Source organism: Theropithecus gelada, chromosome 12 (assembly GCF_003255815.1).
Source record: "Theropithecus gelada isolate Dixy chromosome 12, Tgel_1.0, whole genome shotgun sequence".
In the NCBI taxonomy this organism is placed as follows: Eukaryota; Metazoa; Chordata; class Mammalia; order Primates; family Cercopithecidae; genus Theropithecus; species Theropithecus gelada.
Window position 1 is genome coordinate 55,080,055 of NC_037680.1, and position 24,731 is coordinate 55,104,785.

Consider the following 24,731-nt stretch of genomic DNA (forward strand, 5'->3'; position numbering starts at 1 on the left):
GAAAAAAATTAAATTGCCAACAACAAAATGGTAATCTCTCATTCTTAGTTGTATTGCAGATGCTGTAGAAAAATTTAGGGTAAAAAAAGGACACATAGATTCAGGTGCCAGGAATAATTAATCTTCACTTTATCATGGATATGATAAAGAAAAGCATACTGGTGAGTATTAGATTTAGATAACTTCTCAGAAAGATTTGGAACACCGAATGTTTTAAATGTTCAACTCTTAAAAGCGGCTCTACCTCTAGGTGGTGCCACCTCTTCAACTTCCTCTATGCTAGGTGGTTCTTCTGGGATTTCTTCTTCTGGAATAGGCTCTTCTTCAGGCTCCTCAGTCACTTTAAAAAGATTATTACTTTGTAAATTATTTTTATAATTATTCTGAATATTAGACTACAGTGATAATATTGAAAACTGCTCAGCCTTCAAAACACTTGTGTAAACTCACTAGTCCTTAAAAAATCTCTACTGGGTCTTCAAAATATGTTAGGCCTATCCCAGCATTTGTGAACTGGAAAGGACTTCAGATAATTTAGTTAAAATTATTATTGTTATTTTTTTTTTAATGAAAGACTTGTTTGAAGTCAAACAGCCACTTGGGGTAGAAGTCAGATTTTCTGCACCAGTTACTCAGGCTTAACTGGAATTTCTCTTGGATAAGCTTATTTTACAATTGCCTACTAAGTCATTTGATGAAAAATTTCCCACAGCAAATACAGTTTCCCTTCATGAATTCTAATTAAAATAAAACAAATAACAGACAAACAGGCTGAACATGCAAGAAGGAGATTCAAATAATATTAATTTGCCTGCTCAATTTTTATTAGGTTAATAATAATTTATTTTAGAATCTGAGTATGTTGATTTCCTGGGGTAAATTGTACATTTACCTACTTTAAATATTAGACAATAATAAGACAAAGATGACTTTGCAATGTTATTTTCTTAGAAAGTTATCTACCTTCAACTGGTAGAACTTCCTCTTCTTTAGGAAGAATGATTCGTTTTTCTTCCACCTTCTTAAGCACCTCAGGAACTTGAGAGACATTGATTATTTTAGACACTTAAAATGCAAGAACCAAAGAAGAATAAAGACCAAGTTTCCAGTTTCCAGCATAAGAGAGTAAATATCAAAAGGCACATACACAAGATGAAACATTGACATTTCACACAATCAGTTAATGAGAAAAGAATAAAAAGTTTGTGGTTTAAGATTAAGGGTTTATTAAAGAGAAATTCTACTTTTTACTACTGGAGTCTCCATTTCTTTTTTCTTTTTCTTTTTTTTCTTTTGGTAGGAAGAAATGGGTACTTCATGGACTAGTTCCTTAGTTATTTCTGGCTCTTTAAAGATATGTTTTTATTTTGTAGAAACAACATACATAGAGAAACAATGTAAAACACACCAATACCAAGTGAAAAAATGGACACAACATAAACTTGGGTGCAACAGAGTCACAAATGACGAATGTGAATGACAGACCATACAATGCACACATTTATGTTGAACATCCTGTGTGGATAGAACCACCGTTCAACATCGGTGCAGCAAACACATCCCTGTTACGGGATGATGTACCTTTGGCAGGAGGCGCCACTGCTTTCTTAAGACCAGGAGGAGGGACCTTCTTTTCTGGCTCAGGTTTCTTAGGTACCACAGGCGCTTTAAAAATATTATTTTATTTTATAAGTTCAATTTCAGAAACACAAAGACAAGTAGACACAGCAGTAATATAAGTTGTACTAACAAATACGGAAACAGGACATTTTGATTTTTACAGGTGAAGGAAGGAAATGGCGTGGTCTAATTTACTTCAGAATAGCAATACCTTTGGCAGGGGGAGCCTCCTCTTTCTTGGGAATGACCACTTTCTTCTCTGTCACTTTCTTCTTAATCTCAGGCACTTTAAAGACATCATTTCATGACAAGAATTTATTTTGAAGGACAAAAACAGAGAGAAACCAAGAAGTCCCCACACCCAGAAAGACCAACATGCAACAGTCACTCAAGACAGGTCTGTAATGCAAGTTGGGAGCCCAAATATTATAATGTAATTGGGAGTTGTAAAGCAAGGAACCAGCAGCATGTGTCATTATCAGAGGACAGATGCTATTAGGGTGGTGCAAAAATAATTGCGGTTTTGACATTACTTTTAATGGTAAAAACCACAATTACTTTTGCAACAAACTAATATCATTTCATCCATTTAAATTTCATTAGTAATTTATTGTCTAGAAAGTATTTCTGAATCGTTGATATCCAATAAAAGATCAGCTTTACTATTTCATTTGATTATATAACTGTATGGCCTGATGGGAGGGTTATGCTGATTTTAAGTAGCCATGTCAGCACCTTTTGTAGAAAATATTATTGAGCTTTAAAGCACAAATGTATTAATTCTGTCCTGTACTATGAGCTGATTGAATATGTTAAATCTGGATACTATTCATTCAATGATAGACTACTTTAATAACTTACTTTATTTTATCCTCACCATAATAGCTGAACCCATTAAGACTGATATTAGCATCCTCAATTTACAGGAAAATAACTTCAGGCTCAGGTTGGTTAAAGGATTTGCTGAGAGTAATACAACAAGGTGTAAAGTCAACACTAAAATCAAAACCTGTTGGGCTGCCCTTTATATATATGTATTAGAAGACATAACTATTATTCTGTGTTTTGGTAAATACATTCATCTTTTTTTCTTTTTAGCCTGGTGTTAAATACGCATTTAATATAAATGGTTGAAGCATGAAATTTAAGAATATTTATTTATAACTTTTTTGATATGTTTAAATATATAGTATACTTATTCATGTATATTTAAATATATCTCCATGAAAACTATGATGTTTAATCAAATGATAGGAAATTAGAACTTTTCTATGAGTTTTGGGACAATGCTTCCTTTCATCTTTGTTCTTGAATCCTGCTTTTCATCTAGTGAAAAAAGTAGGTATCAGTGTTCCTGAACATCGTTAGAAGTAAATATGTAAGTGGGTGATTGTCCATTTTATAAATATAATTTTTCCTAAAACCCAGTTTCATCATAATTTATGTGGTGAAGCTATGGGTGAAGAATATGTATTCACTTTGGGGAGGTGTACCTTTGGGTGGTGGTGGAGGTTCCACTTTTTTAGGAGCGGGAACAGGGACTTTCTTCTCTGGTACAGGTTTCTTTGGCACTTCAGGCACTTAAAAACATTTCATTTGAAGGCATTAAAAACCACATATACATGGTCGTATATATATATATATATATATAAGAAAGAGACACATGAGAGTAAGACCACAAACAAGTAAACATAATACGTGATTTGAAAAGACATTTAGATAATTTACAATAGACAGATACACAAGGCAGACACACAATAATAACAGCACAAATGTCTGGAATGTTTTCTAAGATTTAGGTGGTCAATTACAGAGGGTAAAGCATTATAGATAAAACTGGAGATGAACAAAAGGATGGAAAAGCAGAATTCAACACAAAAAAGGCCTTGATGATTCCAAGAAGAGCTGCCATACCTGCTGCAGGTACTGGCACCTTAGGTTTAACTTCTGGAAGGACTTCTTCTTCAGGTACAAATTCTTCTTCCTCAGGTACATATTCTTCCTCAGGAGGAACTTCCTCTTCCTCAGGTGGAATTTCCTCTTCTTCAGGTAGAACTTCCTCTTCCTCAGGTAGAACTTCCTCTTCCTCAGGTAGAACTTCCTCTTCAGGAACAATTTCTTCTTCAAATGGAACTTCCTCTTCCTGAGGTAGAGCTACAGGAACTGGTTCACGTTTCTTTGGCACTTTAAAGATATTTATTCAAGGGTAGAAACATCACTTTTATGTAAAATATTCAAAACAATGAAGAAGCTTATGAAAGACAAATATTCTGTGATCACAAAGCATCGATTATCATCAACATAAAAACTAAGCATTAATTATAATTAGTAAGGCTGTATAACACCAGTTAGTTTTCTCTTTTACTATGGCTCTGTTACAGATCAATGTACCTTTGGGTGGTGGTGCTTCCACTTTTTTCGGAACAGGTGTTGGTTTCTTTTCTTCTGGGATGAGCTTCTTGGGCACCTCTGGCACTTTAAAGATATTTTTTGTATTTAGGAATATGTTCTCTTACAATGTCTTAGAGCAATAGAAATGAAAAAGAATTGCAAAATACCTGACATATTTCTAAAAAGATAGACACTTTAAAAATGTACAATGTAATGGGGAAATTTGTGTATGAGTATACATAGATGTGCATTTTTTCCCCCAAGTACTTTAAATGATGAAATGATGTACCTTTCGCAGGTGGAGCCTCCACTTTCTTAGGAACAGGAACTGGCACCTTCTTCTCAGGCACAGGTTTCTTGGGTACCTCTGGCACTTTAAAGAAATGATTTAGAGAAAAACTTCATACAACATAAAAATATTGATTCCAAGCATAGTTTCAAAAGATTAAGGTAAGGTAATAAAAGTATGACAAAGATATTCCAAGAGGCATTTTCTTTTTAAAACAAAATATTTAATTTTCTCTAAAGAGTTGCATCCCAAAGAGTTCAGAGTTAAACCAATTAATTTTTTACTCATATGCAAATGTAAAATTAAAAAATTGCAACATTACAAGTTCATGTACCTTTGGCAGGTGGAGCTTCCACCTTTTTAGGAGCTGGTACTGGTACTTTCTCCTCTGGTACAGGTTTCTTGGGCACTTCAGGAACTTCAAAGATATCAGATAGAGTTAGTGTCACATTTTTCATCCATAGCTAAGATTTTAAGGCTGGCAATGTAAGGCCTTAATTGAAGCAGCATAGATATTCTATCAATTTCACTTTAAGACGGAAAATTCTAATAGCCACAAAACAAAGACCAGAAAATACACAAAAATTAAAATAAAAAACACTGGAAAAAAGTGGACTGGTGATAAAGACAAGACACAATGCCTGGTAAATGATGGTTTTGTCCATTTTGATATGCAAAAAGAATATTTTACTTGAAGAACTTCCCACTAAAGAGGAGGAGCCAACCATTGAGCATAAGGATAATTTGATGGTAAAATTGAGAGATGAATACCAGGTAAACTGCTCCTGTGGCCAGTTGAGAGGTTCTTGTCATGGCATTAGTGTTGTTAATATTGTCATGGGAAAGATCTGCTATGGCTCACCAAGTTATGCTACACGGTGAATTATCATGCTATTCCATTGATGGATTATAAGGATGTACCTTTTGCTGGCGGAGCCTTCTCCTTTTTAGGAATAAGCACAGGAAGTTTCTCCTCTGGCTTCTTAGGAACCTCAGGCACTTTAAAGATATTGTTTATTGTTAAGTTCTAACTACTAGTAACAACACATCCATATAAAGCACATCTAATGGTTTTTAACAACAGATAGTGACACACACACAAGGTTTTGAACTCAGAAGAAAGTTAACTATTGCTAGGCAGATGAAGTCTCTTAGATACCCATCAATGAATGGTGGTGTACCTTTTGCCGGTGGAGCTTCCTTCTTTTTGGGAACAGGAACAGGTTTCTTCTCTTCTGGAACAGGTTTCTTGGGTAACTCAGGCACTTTAAAGATATTATTAAGAATATTGGAAATTTTGCAAGAAAGAAATAAAATGTGAAAAGCACCGGTAGAAACCATATTTCAGCATCTAAAAATATCTGGTTTAAAGTAAGCAATCATCAGTGCTGCTAATAACCCCCAGAATCTGACCAAATCAGACCCCCAAACTCCAAAGATGCTTTTGCACATCCCTTTGCAGGAGGCATCATCTACCTTTGACTGGTATCACTGGCACCACTTCTTCCTCAGTCATGAACTCCTCTTCTTCATGAATGTACTCTTCTTCTTCTTCTACAAAATATTCTTCTACATGGGTTACTACTTCCTCTTCAAAGGCAACCTCTTCTGGTTCAAGTTCTTTAGGCATTTCTGGCACTTTAAAGATATTATCTTTAAGTTGGACCTTTGCCAATGACTCAGCAAAATTAAGACATCTTAGAAACATAGGCCCATTTATAACAGAAGAAAGGACAAGATTTACTTTTCCCACAAAAGTTTTCACACACAGAACTGAAAAGTAATTCAACAGCAAAAGACGAACAACACATTAAAATGAGTGCCATTAGGTACCTCTAACAGGTGGTGCTACTTCTTTTCTAGGGACAGGTACTTTTTCTTCTGCGACAACCCTCTTGGGCTTCGTGGGCACTTGAAATATTAAGTATAAGGAAATTTTATTGTTGGAAAAAGGCCACCCAGCCAATGCTTGCTTTGCTGTACTTTAAGCAGATAGAATAATGTATCTCCCTCTAATGAGATAGATATGCGATTGTTCCTCTTTAAGAAACTATGTACTCTCCGTGGAAAGGATTCTGAGCTTCATAGAAATACAGATACACAGAAGTACCCAAGTAAACAAAGTAGCAGAGCCCAAATGTGAAATCAGGTTTAGTGTTCAAATATCTCTGCTTGAAAGAAATATCCTTTCCTGAAAAGTGAAATTTACTTCTCAATTAGTATACTTCACACTTACTATGAATCAGGGGGGAAAATGACTGGAAACTGGTTAGCTTTAAAAAACATCTTCAAAATGAATTTAGAATGAATAAACAGTTACCAAAGTTTGGTGAATATTATGGTATCATTACATTGTTTAGGTAAATCAGGAATATGCCAAATGGTCACTGATTCTAAACCCAAACATTCTATTTTATATGTATTGTAGCCATGTGGTAGGACACAGCCATTGTCTAACAGGCTATGGATGTATTTTGAAATAATTTTTCCTTTTAAAGGTATTATCTTCTTATCCTGTATTTACAGATTTTTACATTCAACATTCTGCAGACAACTAATTTAAAAGACATGAAACAACAAAACAAAATGAATCATAGTTACATTAATTTCAAAAGAGGCATCAGAAAAGATCACAATTGAGGAAGGAAATCATTATACCTTTAGCAGCGGGTTCAGTCACCTGCTCTTTTTCACGTTTGGTAATTGAAATACGTATTTTTTCCTCAACAACTTTCTTTGGTTCTTCAGGCACTTTAAAGATATTAATTATTAAAGGGCATTAAAACCAATTCCTTGAATACTATGTAATAAATACACATAAAAAACCAAATATAAGAATCAGGACAAGAACATCCTACTCAGCAAAAACACAGAACATCAGATGGGCTAGGAAGACATGATTTTAGAACATACATAACAAAGTTGTTTTTGGTGATTATTACTCAGTAATGTACCTTTGGGTGGTGGAGGTTTGAGTTTCTTAGGAATGGGCACTGGTACTTTTTCTTCAGGGACAGCTTTCTTCGGCACTTTAAAATATCAATATTAAGAGATTTTAAAACTTGAAACAGATTTCTCAAGGCTAGTAAGAACAAAAAGTTAAGAAAGACAAATACAACATAATATTCCCAAACACACACATAATTTGTACACTGCCACTTTTACATATATTTTTATAGTAGGACAGACAGGGAGGAAACAAAGATCTCTTACAGGTAATAATGTTTTTTTCACTCTACCTTTAGCTGGTGGGGCCTTTGGTTTTGTGGGAACTGGTTCTTCTGGGACAGGCTTTACAGGGATAGGCTTCTCTGGTTCTTTAAAAGTACATACAAGGTATTTCATGTTAGACTTTAGAACATAAGTTTAAACATTTCTTAAAAGGAATTAAATAACTGAAATACCTTTTATCTACAGTATAGCCATAGCCTATTGAGGTAGGCAAGAATCAGAGGTCCAAGCAGAACAAGCTCATATTGCCCTTTCCTTCTTGCTATTTTCTTTAATTAGGTAATTCTTACATGTTAAAATTCTCATTTCACTTCAGGTAGATAAATTCCTGGCTAAAACTCCCCTATAATATGGGTTTCTTAAAGCTATCCATAAGACTATGTAGAATGTTCTCAAAGTTGGGCTATGAAACATCAGAGACTGAATAAGTGAAATAATATTGATTTATTTCAAAATTCCAATAGAAATTTATTCTTTGAGTGAAATAAACTCTTTGAAGCCCAAAATATATGCCTACAAATTTGACCTTCATTAGGTAAAACACAACAGCTTGTGTTAGCTTACATGCCTGTCTTTACTTTTGAAGTAGTCATTGTCAAGTGTTGATAATGGGAACCCTGTGGGTAAATATATTTTCTCAATAGCCTATCATACTCCATAATAGCAAGCTTTAGAATAAAGGATGTTCAGAAATTTTTAACCATGTCCTAGAACGATCATGGGCACTTGAAGATAAACTTGTAACCTTTTTGAAAAAGAAACTTAATGACATTTGCTATTCTGCATATGAGCCAAAATGAGGGAAAAATCTAACAATAACCTTAAGATTTATAGAGTTTTTTTTTTTCTAGGAGTTATCAAAGAAGAAAATTCCACATTTGCCAAATGAAACAAAGTTCTTTCCAAATTTCTTTGGGCATCCAAATTTTTATCTTGTTCTGATTTATCTTGTTTTATCTTGTTCGAGTGTGCACATATTTAGTGTGGTTTTGAGTTTGCAGTTTTGCTCATACCTGTGATGTATTCTTCATGCTCTTCATATCGTTCATACTCCTGTTCCTCATATTCTTCATATTGGTCATATTCTTCTGTTGGTTCATACTCCTCAAATTCTTTATAATCATATTCTTCATATTCCTCATATTCTTCTTCCCGTTGTACTGAAACAGCTTCTTCTCGGGTATAAGGCCTTTCTTTCTCTTCCATTATAATTACTTCTGAAACAATATTAACAACAGGCAGCACTTTACTTTAAAGCACTTTTAGGGATGACTGATAGTCACAATGTGCTTTGATTTTATTCTTTTGTGTTTGTTTCATGCACTGATTATGGGAGACTCTGACTGCTTTTTTTGGCCGGCCAAGGTATCATAGAGTATATTTAGTAATTGTGATTTCAAATGTTGTATATCCTGCCCTTAGTCAACAATAAGCTAATAAAGCAAAGGAGTCAGATTGGGAACAAGAAGGCAAAGAGCCAGATAGTTTCATGCTTCACATTACTTAATCAAAGTTCAATATACCTTTGGTGGGTTGAGGTTCTCTTTTTGGAGCTTCAATTGATACTACTTCTTCTTTAACCACTCTTTTTCTGAATTCAGTCACTTTAAAAGAGTAATTATTAAAAGTGAATTGCAAGATTCTGAAAATGTGTGTGTGAAGAGAAATTTCATTCAAACAATCCGAGGACAAAGACAACCATAACAGTGCCTGATTAAACTTTCATTTAAAAGGCAAGAAAATCAATAGACTTGGAAATAAACTTGCTCGAATATACATATGAATACCTTTTTTTTTTTTCAAAAAAAGGCTACTTAGTACGTCAAAGACATTGAATAATTTTAGCAAAATCAAGTATTATTTATAAAAGTTTAAAAAGACAACTAGACAGCGTAAATAATGACTATTAAGCTAAGTAGAAGCGTTAGACAGAAACCTGTGTTACATGAATAGTTTCTTCACCTTAATTCTAAGACATTTTCCTTAGTTCTGGTGGTACAATGTAGAAAATTCAGAATTGAAAAAATTAAAAATTTCATCAGAGATTGCTACGTAAAACAAGCATCTAGGCAGATGAGTTTCGTATATGGACAAAGACATTAGAAGACAAATACAGATGAAGGAAAATTATTCACATACGTTTAGAAGAAGCCTCAGTTTTTTTGAAGTAAAAAGTACTTTTTATTATCAAAAATTTTAGTTTTGAAGTGATATGCATTAACAAACTTACATTGCTTACTTTATAATATGTCTTTTTTTTTTTTTTTTTTTTTGATTACACCCATTTCACTTGATTAGTTTTTGTGGCCGGGTTGTTTTTTTTAAATTTTTTTTTTTTTTTTTTTTAAAGAGTCAGTATACCTTTAGCTGGTGGTTCCTCCTCTCTTTTAGGTTTGAGTTTCGGAACTTTTTCTTCTGGGACAGCTCTCTTCGGTTCCTCCGGCACTTTAAAGAGAGATTTCACTTTAACATATTGTTTCCCTCTTTCAAACCACAAAAAGGCAGCCATATAGTAGTAGCCCAAACAAAAAACTTGACATTTTCATTATTTCAAACATAAAACAACTGTAACAACAACAACAACAACAACAGCAACAAAAACTAGCACCCATAACCAGTGTATTTGGTAAAGAGAGTAGGGCAAGTACAATATTGTGCATAATGGAAGGGCGGATGTACCTCTTGCTCTTGGAGGCGCCTCTTTTTTAGTTACAGCAACAAGAACTTTTTCTTCCTGGGTAATTTGCATGTGCCTCTCAGTCACTTAAAAGATAATTTTAGGAATAGGGAGTTTTATTAAAGTGGACGTAAAAAATATACTAGCCAGAAAGTACTGTGATTTTAGAATAGAGGGATTTACAAGGCACACACAAATAAACATCACAAGTAATACTCCACCCAAAGACACCATTGTCACCCACCAACATATAAACGGTTTGACCCAAAGGACAGCAGCAGAGAGAAAGAAAGACAAGTTCCTAGTATTTCTACTGGGGAGGTTTGTTTACCTTTGGCTGGTGGAGGTTCTTCCATCTTAATGACTTTTGGAGGAACCTTTTTTTCTGGAACTGGTTTCTTTGGCTCTTCCGGCACTTAAAAGATACCAGGCAATACCGTCAAACATACGATATGGAAAACACTAAACATTGGCACACTTATTTTCTTGTTAATGTTTAAAAAATCTGAAGAATGTATCAATTTAAGATTAAAAAAAAAGACAGTCTCAAAGAATAAAATAAAATCCAATGTACCTTTAGGTGGGGGCACCTTTTCCTTTTTAGGAACTGGAGCAGGAACTCTCTTTTCTGGCACAATTTTCTTAGGTGCTTCAGGAACTTTAGAAAGATTAGATTTAAGAATATGAGTTTGCCTTACATATGAAGTGATATAGTTTTGGGGCTTAGAATTCACTTTTTGAAAAGAATGCACGTATATACAAACATTAATGACTATACTCAGTAAATACGTTCACACATGTGTGCTGACAAGACGTAGACAGTTATGCAAATTCTTATGCATAAGACAGTTATGCAAATATGAAGGTATTATTATATACATTAAAATAAATAGTGTTGCATTTCTTCGAAAGAAATCATACCTTTAGCTGGTGGAGGCTCCTCTATTTTAGCAGGAATTTTTGGTTTCAGTACAATTTTCTTCTCCTGCCTCTCTGTCACTTGAAAAGATTATAAAATATACTTGTAGAAATGTCCAGATTTCTTTTCGATAAAAGTGTAAGGGATCTTTTTATTAGACATTATATTTATCAATATATGCAATATGGATGACAAATTAGCTAAAAGAAAACATAAAGGAGACAAGCTAACATAGGGATAAAACTAATTAAAGAGTCAGTATACCTTCAGCTGGCTCCGCTTCCACTCTCTTAGAAATAATGTGCAGCTTTTCTTCCACAACATATTCCTCAGGCTCTTCCATCACTTTAAAGACAGCAATTTTAAAGAAGATAAATTACAGAGTTTTTCATGTTTAATTTTAGCTTTAATTTATCACTTCAAAGAGTAATTAAAATAGCAAAAGTTTAACCCTTGCCAAATCCCTGCGTGTTCCTATTTCAAATGCTCAAAGAGCATTTTAATCAAAGCATATGTGTTAATGAAGAGTATGGGAAATGGGAACTATGTTTCATTAACTTAATTTTCACATGTGTCATACAGATAATAATGCTTATATCCACAGCAACAACAGGATAAGCACAAGACAAAAAGCGATTGTAACAGCTGAGTTAACAAGAACACAAGAATCTGAAGATGAGTTTCACAAATAACAGAGCACTCTAGATTTGAAGGCCACAGGGCAGAAACATATACTTGAGGATTTAAGTGAATTGCAAGATAATATTTCATGTTGTTTTCCTCGCCAGTTTTGTGGGGCAGGTATGGTAGAAAAGGCGGGAGGCTTCACATGATTTTTGAGCCTAAGTGTATACAGTTTTAATTTTTTTTTCTTTTTTAAGACAAGGTCTTGCCTTGTTGCCCAGGCTGAAGTGCAGTGGTGTAATCACAGCTTACTGTAACCTCAAACTCCTGGGCGCAAATGATCGTCCTGCCTCAGCCTCCTGAGTAGCTGGGATTACAGGCTCATGCCACTGTGCCTAGCTGTTTTTTTAAATTTTTGTAGAATGGGGTCTTGCTGTGTTGCACAGGCTGGTCTTGAACTCCTATGCTCAAGCAATCCTCCCTCCTCGGTCTCCCAAAGCACCAGGATTATAGGCATGAGCCACCATGCCTGGTCAAAGTTAAATAAGGAATAGAAGTGTCTGGTTAAAAACATATCTGCTCCTTACACTGAAAGTAAACCTAACAAGCCACCTATATTTGGGGCTTAATGAGAACCTAAAAATAATCAGTGTTTCTCCTTTTAACTAGAGTCTGGAGTACTAAAGGAAGCTTATAGTGTCAAAAGTTGAAATCAGACTATGTTTGGTTTTACGAACACTTTTAGAAAAGATGGAGTCGTCTTCAAATCTACCAGCTTCCTGACTTCTGTCCACCATCATGGCCTCTTCCAGGAAGCACAACAGAACTAACGGATTTCCTCCTGGGAGTCGTGTCCCATCTTGGCCTATTCCAAGGCATTCCATTAAGACTACGCACCTTGGATTTTTACATGGGCTTTTGTTCCAAGTGAAAAAAGGGGCATAGTGTGCCATCTTTTATTAGGCAGATAAAAACAGATACTTAGGGCATCTAAATGTACTTCAATTCTACTCATCTTCTCACTGGGAAGAGAGTTTGGTTAAGGAGCTTATTGATTTCTCTTTAAAAGCAGACCTTAGGAACTTTCTTAGGAAAGTTCTTTTGGCCATATGGCTTTAGCCAGAATGCTGGATTTTAGCTGGAAACCCGCCTTAATTCATTGAAAAGATATCCCAATGGAATAGTTTGTTGGTTCTGTCCTTAAGAAACTATAGATAATTAGCATTATAGGTATGAAAAGATCTGAGTAACAAGTCAGTCTGATCACATATATAACACAATTGTTTTCTCCATATGTAAAATACAGGAAAGCCGTATGTGTTCAGTGGTTCAGACTCACAAATATGGCATTGACTCCTGGAATGTAATGAGGTAATATATTTTCTTGTTCATTTTAAAACTGTCAGTCAAGACATTATAGTGACTTCTGCAATTGACTTAATGGATTATAGCTTGTATTTTTTAAATGACTAAAATAAAAAAATTAAAGTTTTCTGGTTTGCACATGTGTGTAGGATTATAATATAAAATATATTTTTGTCTGTGGATTGTGGTACAAGCAATGCTTGAGAAACACCAATTAGGCATTAGACTACTAAGGTAAAGCTTATGCCTGCCCCCCATGCTGAAGCCAAATCCTGTTTAATGAAAGGATATATGTATATGGAGATACCTGCCCTGATTAATTATATATAAATATGAAGCCTCTTTTATTCTATATAGGCAAGTAAGAAGGGATGCACAAGAAATACACTGGATTTCTTGAATCTAGTATAATCCTCCTGAATCTTTTGTTTTGATCAAAATATTCATTTAATGAGACTGGTAGATGTTCACTGAATTTGTGTCACTTTTTGTGTCCCTTTTCATTGGTCTGTAAACAGTTTGTGAAAGAAAACACCTCATCAAAACCCCAGATCATCTCTGCATTGTTTACCTTCATATTCTGTAACCTCCGCTTCTTCCTCCTCCTCTCTTTCTTCCTCTCTATAAACTGAAATGGACACACCTTCCTCCTCTTCTGAATAACTCCATTCCTCCTCTGCAGATACTTTAAAAGATAAGGTTTCATTTAAATTCAGCCTGCTGAGATACAGATGTATATACAGCCATGTGGTCACTACAGATGGATTACTGTTCCTCTATTTGCTTAGGACATAGCTTCATGGTTCTTCCTCACTACAAGAAGGAGGAAGCTAATTTAAGATGAGGGCAAGTACGGCCCAAGACTGAGAATGATACTCGAGTTATGTCCAAGTGTGGCCACTTTCAAAATTATAACATTTTCGGGACTCATCCACTTCCTTCGAATGATTCAAGACCAACATAGACACAGAAGACTCAGTCCCAGAAGGCTACAAAAGGTAGACACATTCTAATACCAACATAAGGAGAAATAACTGATGAGGACACGTTCTAAGGTAAGCAATCACATGTGGAAGAAGAAGAGACTTTGAGGAAACACAAACTCATTTATCCCCTGACTTCCAATTATATACCTTCGTGCCGCGTGACTTCCACTCTTTGAGGAACTGCGAAGGATAGTTTTTCTTCAGCAACAAATCTTTTTTCTTCTACAACAGTTTTCTTAGAGACTTCAGCTTTAAGGAAGCATTAAAATTGAAGTTTAAAATCAAGAATTTTAACAATTCTCACTTTCTAGAATTTGGGGAAGAGTTGCACGTACACCACTTTGACTAGCAAAATAGGAAAACAAGTTACATATCACAAGGACATAAACAAAAAAGTTTCACTGCAAGTAAGACAACAGATCAGTACAAGCACAGACCAGATGGAAAAAGCAAGAAGTTAACACACTCGAAGATTTTTTTTTTTTTTTTTTTGGTCAGAGGATTGAGGCAAATCCTACCTCGGGGAGGAGGAGCTTTCTTAGCGACAGGAACTGGCACTGCAACTTTCTCCTCTGGGACAGGCTTCTTAGGCAGAGCTGGCACTTTAGAGACATTAAGCACTTTTAGAAATTTAATGTGATCTCAGTGAAGCCCAATGCAAAACAAAGAAATACACCCACAAAGCACTCATATCACAAAACTAACAAACTCACTGGAACATAAAGACTGTTCTTGGGAAGATGGAGAAACAATACCTTTTGGTGGTGGAACTTCTTCCTCTTTCCGAGGAACAGGTTTTCTTTCTTCAGGAACTTTCTTCTTTGGTATTTCTGGCACTTAAAGGATAGTATTGAATTGTAAAATTTGTCAAAAAGTCCAAATAAATGAGCAATATAGAAGTGGCAATTAAAGAAGACATGCAATTAAAGAAGCTTGAAGGAAAGACGAGGTTATTTCATGGAGATGGAATTAAGTACCTGCTGGTGGTGGAGATTCCTCTCTTTGAGTTACAATGGTTATTTTTTCTTCTGTCACAACTCTCTTCTGTACTTCAGGAACTTGAAAAGACATTTTTAGAATTGACTTTATATTTTCTAAAGTAGCTATGCACAGCTACTTTTTTAAGAAAGCAGACAGGTGGACAGACACTTTTGTTCAATTCTCACCACAAAACATCCATTTAGAATTAAAGTAACTCAATGGACAGATAATTAAACACAAAATATTTTGCATCAAAGACAAAAAAGATAGGGCTTCTTTACTTTGAAAGCCACTGTACCTTTAGCTGGGGGAGCTTCCTTTTTCTTTGCAACAGGAACAGGAATCTTTTCTTCAGGGGCAGGTTTCTTTGGCACCTCTGGGACTTAAAGTTTTTGAAACACAATGTTGGTTCAGACATATATCACTTTTATGAAAGAACATGGGCACATGCAAAAATCTTTACATAGTACATTAATGTTGTTATAGATTATTTATGCATCAGCAAAATTATCCAGAAAATTAAGCTAACTATAATATTCCAAGGATCATAATGTGACAAATATCACAAATAATGTTTTAGAGGCATTTAGGCAAAAATGAGTTACGTAATAGAAAGTTGTGCACAGAATTCGTCCTTTATATATTGATATGACCTTGCTAAAAACAAATTAGTGATTACACAAACAATCAAGAATGTGGATATAGTATATAGAAAACTTCTTTATGCTCTGTATTGAGAAATGGAGTAAATAATAACAATGGCTTTAGTTTATGTAAGACTATTTTAGACTAAGACTAAGAAGCCTTAGAGTCTTAGAATAGTTGAATATATATATAACTTACTTCTTTTCCCCACATTTCTCCTCTCATTTTTGGTAGGTGTGCCTGTAGTGAATTCAAAACTCAGGAAACACTTACTCTAGAGTAGGTCTCTCCATCTGATACCCATGAGTGTTATAAGCTCTTTACAGAGCTTTGTGTACAGAATTCTGTGGGTATGTGTATTTGTGCTTTTTTTCTAAGGGGCTCTAGAGTTTTCAACAGGGTTTTCAACCTAAAAAATGTTTACAGTGTATTTGATTTATCTATTCTAAGAATGGATAATGTTGACTTTTTAATTGGAAGATGAATTTTAACAGCATGCATTATTGGCAGTAATTGTTCTCATTTTAAATACAGTATTGGCAGCTTTTGTGAATCCCTGCACCTCTGCACGTGCATTTGTAATATTTTGGTGTAATTATATAGCTGCTCATTTCTATATGTATGTGTTATGCTATATATACATGTAGTATTTATATATATACATGCTATTATACTATGTGTATTTGTTTTTATGAGTAAATGAGAGATGCCTCTGTGTCTCCTTTAAAAGACATATATGACTTTGCTGAAAACGAATTAGTGATTACACAAACAGTCAAGAATATTCAGATAGTTTATAGAAAAGCTTCTTTATGCTTTGTATTGGGAAATATAGTACATAATAACAATGGGTTTAATTTATCTAAGATGATCTGTCTCACGTAGCTTTAGTATTAGTATTGGTTTTACTAATATGACATTTGTATTTAATGGTTAGATAATCAAAAGAATTTTGAAAGAGCCAAGAGTTTGAGAAAGAGAGAAGCCTATTTGATTCAGGAAGAAAATAGAAACATTGCAAAGTCAGGCCAAGGGAACACTATTCGAAATGTACTGTTTTAGTTAGGTCTGGTTTCTCCTAAATTGGATGTTGTTGAATTCTTGCTGAGTCTTTCTATAGCTGAACAGATATGTGTAATTGTAGTTTCAGTGCTTCAAGAAGATAGTGCCTTTTATCACCAAAAAATCCCAAACGAACGAAAGCAAGGGGTTTGTGATATACCACAGCAGTACATTTTCATTCAAACATACCTCTATGAAAGGTACTTTGACTAGCTAATTAGACAACTGAAACATTGACGGCAAATACTGAAGCTCAGTTAAGGTCTCAAGAAAATGGTGAAAGTAAACTTCAAAAAACCTATATGTTCCCCACTATTGAAGACTCACCACTATTGACTTTTAAGAAGTGTGGTACTATGTACGTCTTTATGTAATTAACAACTAGTTCTGCCAGACACTCTACAGTTATCATTGCCCACACCTCTTCATAATGCATGAAACTGCTTTTACTAAGAAAAAGTTGCATTTATGAAGGATGAAAGTTTTTTCCTAGAAACATGTAGAAAACAAGTTTCACAAACATTTCCTCTTTCTCTAAGAGAGGGAAGATATTAAAAATGTAAGATAGCAGTTTCACATAGTTACTTCCTTTAACAACACTTTTTGGTGATGTCTTAGGAATATTCAGTACAATAAACAAAGTATGTCAAGAGCATGGCACGGAAGTGGACAAACACTAAAAACAGGAGGAGAATGTAAAAGAGACAAAGACAAAGGCAGCATAGTACACATGAAGATCGCAGAAAGCAAAAGGCTGGCACTTGGAGCAAAGAGTCTCCCCATCATGGGCTCTGGTGTACCTTTCGGGGGAGCAGCAGGTTCCTTCTTAGGCACAGGAACTGGCTTTTTCTCCTCTGGCACGGGTTTCTTGGGAACCTCAGGAACTTTAAAGATACAATTGTTGAAATAATGTGGAATATTCTAGTCTCCTTCTGGGACATTTAAGATTACATTAAAGCATAAATCTTCACTAAGAGTGTGAGAATTAGGAAGTAATTTAAATATGCCTGTTTGTGATAGAAATGAATGCTAAATACCTCAACACCATGTAGACATTACATACATTACACAAGCAGACAAAGACCCAGTTAGCATGATCTGGAGTCTAGAAATGTTACCAATACTTGTATAACACATTACCACAAATAAATGAAATCAATATACACGGAATTAAATATATTATAGATGGTTTGCAGATGCTATTTTGTTAATACACAGATCTCATAGAAAAAGATACAAGATGGATGCTAATAATTATTTTTTTCACAAATATTATTCTACCTTTTGGTGCTGGGGGCTCCACTTTTTTAGGAATGGGAACAGGGACCGCTTCTTCTGGAACTGGTTTCTTAGGTAGCTCAGGGACTTTAAAAGAAATGTACCATTTTTGAGAAAGTGTGCATTTGACAAGGCATATGTTGTTGTAAGACTTAGAATTAAAAAAAATAGAGATTCCCTTTTTATACCAATTGAATGCAAGAAAATTATGCTTTAGAAATGAGGGCAAATGAAGATGGCTGAATGGCTAATTGGAAAATGTGACTGCTGTCACCTTTAACTGCAGAAGCCTCCACTTTGTCAGGAACACGTAGGAGCAACCCTCCCTCGGAGGTGCCTGTGTCGGTTCCTCAGAAACCAGCTTTTTACGAACATCAATAACTATGAAGTTAGGTTTTTTTTTTGTAACCTTTACTTTTATAAAGCAGTTTCATAAACACAATTGCATTCGATTTTTTTGTGTCTTAAATGTTCAACGATTTGGCTGGGATGGAGGGGGTGGAGGCTTGATCTATAGTGCTTGCAGATTTCCGATTTCCAAGGTGGTGTAAACACTCCCTCCCACCCTGGCTATAAAGGTGATGTCATTGTCCTTGAGTTGGAAAGAGACTTGCAGTAGTACATTATATGGTATTTCCACCACACAGACACAAAGATAGAAACAATCCCAGAAACACAGATAAGAACAAAATGCCGTAAAATAGGAGGTAATAAGTTTTGAGTATTTATTAACATTTAAAAATATACTTTATTGGACTGTAACTTTACATAATCTAATTTTTAATAATGGCGGTGTTAAACTACTGGCTGGCAAAATTCCTGAAAATGTAACCATAGGCACTGGTGAGCTGGTATGAACTAGCTCCAGGACACTGTATTTCCAAATAACAGGTGATGAGATTGCAGACTCTCTGAATCCGGGAATGGAGCCTCCAGTAATTTTCGCTTTTCTCCCCTGTGCCTTCCTCATGGTTCTTCCCGTCCCCCATCACATCCTTCGTACATAGTGGCTATAGGTATGCAGACTGTGACTAAATCTGTTATTTAATACTAACATAAATGTTTACTATGGAATTTGTACTTTTATTAAAAGACTAGTTTAAACTTAGAATGAATTAATAATACCTTTAGGTGGTGGTTCAACCCTTTTGGAAACAGCAACGCGAATTTTCTCTTCAGTAACAGTTTCCTTTTGTACCTCGGGGACTTAAAAAATGTACATTGTAATTACTGATATGCCATGTTGTGGGTGGTAATTGTAATTTACAAAGAACATTAAAATAAAATGAAAACAGAGACAAACATGAAATGAAAAAGATGACAGAGAATTTACAAAGAGACAGAAATGTCTACATGATCACAAATTAAACAAGAGGGATAAAAATCTGCCTAAAACCCTTCCATTTGAGCCCCCACATTCCAGTTTGCCTTATACCTGTGACTGACACCTCCTCCTCTGTGTGAGAAGCAAAGAACATCTTTTCTTCTGAAATAACCATCTTCTTTGTATGCACAGCTGGTACTTTAAAGAGAGTATTTCACATTAGTATTTCTTTTTTTAGTACAAGACATCAGATCAAACACATGGATTTTATACTCAAGTATTTCGACACAGAATGAGTGGGTTAATATGGTAGCTTGAGAACAAATTCAGTATTGACAAGAAAACAAATCATCTTTTGATCTATAGGGACAAACAACACATGCAGCCTTCATCAAACGTTCTTAAGTGAGAATCAAATAGACACAACTTCTTCACACACAATGTTGTGCTTTTCCAAATCTGTTAGGGTCTATTTCTATAAATAAGAGGACAGGGAATATTATATGCAATGGAATGCATTGCATAGTAAAGTTAGCAAACTACTGATTAAACACAAACCTTCCTTATAATAAAAAATGTAATTTTTAAGCAGAACTAGAAACAAAGTAGATAATGTTATTATTTAAATTGAACATATGTGCAACTCAACGTAAGACTTGTATTATGTAAAAATGTGTTTTTTTTGGTCGTTTCAGATTTGTGAGTTACTTAGCAATATATGTACACATGTCCATACACATAAATAAAAAAAATTTGAACTTGTAGCTGAAAGACAAAGATGTATACCTTTCACTTCAATAACTTCTTCCTGTACTGGAGTCCGGGAAGGTTTTTGTGGAACAATCTTCTTTGAAACTTCAGGTACTTTAAAAATATGTACAAATATATTTGTATTTTGAAGAATGTTGCTTTGCACAAAATTTAAAAGTATTTGATTATATAAAGAACTAACGTGAGTATAGATCAGTAAACACATTACTTGTGTACATGGGTGCTAGGAACGTTTGAAATGATAATACCTTTGGTGACTTGAACTTTTTCTTCCTCCATTCTTCGAGAAGTCTTTTCAATTTTTTCAATTACTGGCTTCTTTATAACTGCAAGCATTTTAAAGAAATTGCAGTACTTTTAGAATTCCTATTAAAAATCTGTCTCTCTCTGTCTCTCTCGCTCTGTGTTTATACACACCTATATGTATATATGCAGATATATGTATCATTTTTTAAAGAGAGAGACGAGTTTGGTGCTTTGACCTTTATGCACAACTTTGAACGTCGGGTACACGTTTCTGTACTTAACATATTTTGGCTATATTTAAGTTTACTATTACAATTTTTATCATCTTTTGATTTTTTAAATTAAATGAATTAGATAGAAATTTTAAGAAAAAAAATCATTCACAATAAAGCTTAGAGAAGAAGTTGTGCCTATTGGATTGAACTGCTGATTTATACATTGCTGCCAAACAAGCCATGATAATGATGTCGATGCTCTAGTCTATTTAAATATTTCCAATTACTTACCTTTAGGAGGTGGTGGTGCTTTCTTTTCAGGTACTTTGGCTGGAACTTTTCTCTCATGTGATTCTTTAATAAAAACACAGGAATAAGAAGGGATGCTTAAATAAGTTCTCTTAGGTTGTGTTAATTCCAAATGAGATAAGGTAAGGATAATATATAATTTTGGGATCATTATTACCAACACAATTCTTAGTGCTAGGTTTTGAAGCAGGATCAAGCAGAGATGCAACAAGGCAGTAAAAGTAAAACTTGAACTTCTGCATTAGAAATTAGCACTTGGAATTTAGTGTTAGTAATAAGACTAAATGATTTAGCTTGTAATGTCAAAGCATGAAAGTAACTCTGAAGAAAATAACTTTTAAAAGATTTCTAACCTTAAAAAAATCCAAGATCATTTTATCTATTTCACATAAACTGCAAATCAGGTTCATAGCATTGACAATTTAATGAACTGAGCAAAAATGAAGAAAAGAGGGAAACAAATCATTCAGTTTATACATACCTTCATAGACCTCCTTTTGAACTTGAATTACTTCCCTTTCTTGGTAAGCCTCTTCCCACTCTTCCTCCCCTTCGTCATAGCCTTCTTCCCTTTCATAGTATTCTTGCCCTTCTTCAAAATCTTCTTCCCATTCCTCATGAACTTCCCTTTTAGCTTCTACCTTGGTCTCTTCATAGTATTCATCTGGTTCTTCATAATAAGGTTGTTCAAATGGCTCTGTGTATGGTTCTACCTCCAGTTCGTCATAAGGTTCTTCGAAAGATTCAATGAAAACTCTCTTCTCCTTGTGGACTGCTTGCTTTTTCTCATACACAGCTTCTTTTTCTTTCTGAACCTCTTGCTTTCTGGTTATAGTCATTATTTTTACTTCTTCAGCTTTAGAGGATACATCAATGATTTCAGGACCTAAAATAGATAAAGAGACTATTAGCACATTAATTCTATCCATCCAACTGCTTCACTAAACAAAAATCTACCTAGTTAAACAACATCAGTATTTCAGATCTATTTTATTGAGAATTTTTTTTTTTTTGTATTGGTTCCATTTAAATTTTTGACTACGGAACACAGTAGAGTATCAAGATACATTCTACTGTTGATTTGAGGATTTTTCCAGTGTGAAAAAATGGATTCAATAAATATTATCAAATGGACACAACTTCCATTATTCCATGAGAGCTCCAGTTTGCAGAACCCCTAGTTTCTTCCAATGGAATAGTTTTAACATTCGATAAGTTTATGGAATTTATATTTAATACTTAAACAGTTAACCTTTTTAAAAAGTTCTGATTATGATTTCAAACACATTTCTAATTTTAAACCTACATTTTTGACTATTGCATAGGATCCCTTAGTCATTTAATAAAAACAACATTTAAAATTATGTAACCAAGTTAATTAGGTACTTTTAGATAACAGATTTTAAAAGTTCTTAAGGGCTCTCATTATTTATATGACTCTTAACATTTGTGTTAACTACAATTAAAAAACTAAGGAATGGCCCCTCCTTTTGAGCCCTCACTGCTTCTTTCTCTGAGACCATTGCACAGAGGCAGCATAAACATCTGCCTGTGTTTCTTTTCCTGGGAAAGGGGCAATATGAAATAGCCATCATTTCTAATGCTAAATTTAACACAGCAGAGGAGACTCCACAACTTTGCAATAAGTTGGAAGCCTAATATTTAAAATAAGAATAGTCAGCAGAAGTGCAAATCTCAGGAATAAACAGAATAAAAATAATTTCTCTTTATTTACCTTTTGCTGGAATTAAGGTAGTAGGAGGTGGAGGCTTCTTGACAAGCTCTGGGAGTTTAAAAACATAAAAATGGGTGTTTATTTTTAGATTACATTATTACTAATGTTTACTAATCCTGCACATCATTGTTAGTTGTTTGTAGGAGCTATGACTACTACAAATACACCAGCCTTTCCAGGAATCATAATAATGCTTTTATAATTTCCAAATCTAGCTCATTAGAAATGCTATGCAATGCCATATTAACAAAAAACAAACATGCAAAAGGCCAAAGTTTGATTCTAGTTTAGATTGATTTATAATAAGTTAACATTAAGCATGAAGAGAATATTTAATATGTCCAATGCTAAAAATAATGCATTAGACATTTTCAATTATTAACTATAAAGTTCACGAAATATCCATGCTTTTTGAGTGTCCTCTTATTCCGTGATGTTTCACAAATGACCACTCAGAAAAGTCTGAATGATAAACGATGCCTTGTGCTTCCATATTTTCCTTCTTTATGGAGGATGCTGTACTCTAATCTTAGTCAAATGGGTTAAAACTTTTTGTTTAAATTTAGTTATCCAACTGTTTTCCTAAAAATCTCCCAGGATATATTGAAAGTTAAAGTGATTTGAATTGATCCTCCTTCATAAAGTATTTTTTCTTCAAATATTGATATTTAGATCACCTAAATCAGGAAGGACACTGAGGTAGGTTGCAGCAACCTCTTAAAATTAGCACCAACCCTTGCTCTTCTATTGATGTGACTTTATCAAGACCAGCTGTTGGGCACTTCCATGTTCATTACAGCATTATTCACAAAGACCAAGTCATGGAAACACCCTAAGTGTCCATCAATGGATGAATAGATAAGGAAAAGGTGGTACATACATACACAGTGGAATACTATTCAGCCTTATAAAAAAAAGGGAATTTTGTCATTTGTGACAACATGGATAGAATTGGAGATTATGCTAAGTGAAATAAGCCAGGCACAGAAAGACAAAGACTGTAAGTTCTCACTTAGATGTGGAACTAAAAAGTTGAACTCATAAAGTGTAGAATGATGGTTACAGAGGCTGGGAATTTGAGGGAATGGGGAAATGTTGGTCAAAGGGTACAAAATCTTAGCTAGACAGGAGAAATATGGCTTTTCTTGAGATCTGTTGTACAGAGTGGTGAATATAGTTAATAATAGTGTATTGTACATTTCAAATTCGCTGAAGAGTAAATTTCAAATATTCTCACCACAAAAATGTTAAGTATTTGAGGTGATGGATATGTTAATTGGCTTGATTTAATTATTCCATATTGTATTCACAGATCATAACATCACTTTGTACCCCGTAAATATATACACAATAGTAAATCGTCAATTTACAATAAAATAAAAAAGAAAAAAAAAGAATAGCTGTTGGACTTCCGGGCAAGACCTTCTTTAAATTATCATCCAGAAAAAACCAGAATACACTGGTGTCATTGGTTCCCAGGGGCTCAGGAGGACAGGAAAGAGAAAAGGGAGAAAAAAGGAAGTTGAGAAAGAGAGAGTGAGGACTGAGTCAAAGAGGGTGAAAGTGAGTGAAGGGAGAGGTACCATTTTGTGATTGCAAATTCTTACCCTTCCTTCACCCTCCACTATTTAGGATTTAAAAGTTTTAGCCAAGAAAAAAGTATTAAGACTGCTTTTTCATTAATTATAATACCTTCACGTGGTGTCACCTCTTCTTTGGGCTTTGCAACAACTTTTTTGGCATCTTTCTTCACAGCCTTTTTGGTAACTAAAAAAAAATAAGAATAAAAAGATTTCTGGTATAAGTAACTAAAATGCTTTCAGGAAACTAGGAATTTCATTGAAACATTTTATTTTTCCAAATGTTGATAGTAGTGAGCTTCTGCACATTACTACAAGATATTTGTTTTGGAAAGATCTAGGACTAGATGCAAAAACATTGTTTTGGAGGGATATAGAAAATGTACTGTGATCTTACATCTTCACTGATTTTGTGTCTGCTGAGAGTTAAAGTTTTCAGAACATTGGGTGTGAATCTAAGTGATATCATAAATAGAAAAGTAC

The 24,731-nt window shown here is 34.4% G+C and overlaps 1 protein-coding gene across 4 annotated transcripts in view; it reads right to left on the reverse strand.

Annotated features, from left to right (window-relative positions):
* TTN (titin) overlaps positions 1-24,731 on the reverse strand; it is a 272,326-nt gene that overhangs the window by 140,290 nt on the left and 107,305 nt on the right. Inside the window, exons 110-147 of one of the 4 annotated variants that reach the window (XM_025405602.1) lie at positions 24,361-24,435; positions 22,669-22,716; positions 21,415-21,819; positions 20,916-20,978; positions 20,412-20,489; positions 20,179-20,256; positions 19,504-19,590; positions 19,194-19,274; positions 18,072-18,155; positions 17,591-17,674; positions 15,382-15,465; positions 15,080-15,160; positions 14,858-14,938; positions 14,621-14,704; positions 14,250-14,351; positions 13,688-13,801; positions 11,392-11,472; positions 11,130-11,207; positions 10,783-10,866; positions 10,540-10,623; positions 10,211-10,294; positions 9,893-9,976; positions 9,055-9,135; positions 8,545-8,748; positions 7,540-7,617; positions 7,255-7,329; positions 6,959-7,051; positions 6,134-6,211; positions 5,777-5,938; positions 5,482-5,565; positions 5,222-5,299; positions 4,635-4,718; positions 4,301-4,384; positions 4,012-4,095; positions 3,535-3,804; positions 1,832-1,906; positions 964-1,038; positions 245-340 (exon numbers count right to left, since the gene is read on the reverse strand). The exons of the other annotated variants lie outside the window; for them this stretch is intronic. Coding sequence (XP_025261387.1) covers positions 245-340; positions 964-1,038; positions 1,832-1,906; positions 3,535-3,804; positions 4,012-4,095; positions 4,301-4,384; positions 4,635-4,718; positions 5,222-5,299; positions 5,482-5,565; positions 5,777-5,938; positions 6,134-6,211; positions 6,959-7,051; positions 7,255-7,329; positions 7,540-7,617; positions 8,545-8,748; positions 9,055-9,135; positions 9,893-9,976; positions 10,211-10,294; positions 10,540-10,623; positions 10,783-10,866; positions 11,130-11,207; positions 11,392-11,472; positions 13,688-13,801; positions 14,250-14,351; positions 14,621-14,704; positions 14,858-14,938; positions 15,080-15,160; positions 15,382-15,465; positions 17,591-17,674; positions 18,072-18,155; positions 19,194-19,274; positions 19,504-19,590; positions 20,179-20,256; positions 20,412-20,489; positions 20,916-20,978; positions 21,415-21,819; positions 22,669-22,716; positions 24,361-24,435 — 3,825 coding nt within the window. The remainder of the gene's footprint in view (positions 1-244; positions 341-963; positions 1,039-1,831; positions 1,907-3,534; positions 3,805-4,011; positions 4,096-4,300; positions 4,385-4,634; positions 4,719-5,221; positions 5,300-5,481; positions 5,566-5,776; positions 5,939-6,133; positions 6,212-6,958; positions 7,052-7,254; positions 7,330-7,539; positions 7,618-8,544; positions 8,749-9,054; positions 9,136-9,892; positions 9,977-10,210; positions 10,295-10,539; positions 10,624-10,782; positions 10,867-11,129; positions 11,208-11,391; positions 11,473-13,687; positions 13,802-14,249; positions 14,352-14,620; positions 14,705-14,857; positions 14,939-15,079; positions 15,161-15,381; positions 15,466-17,590; positions 17,675-18,071; positions 18,156-19,193; positions 19,275-19,503; positions 19,591-20,178; positions 20,257-20,411; positions 20,490-20,915; positions 20,979-21,414; positions 21,820-22,668; positions 22,717-24,360; positions 24,436-24,731) is intronic. 4 annotated transcript variants of the gene reach the window in all.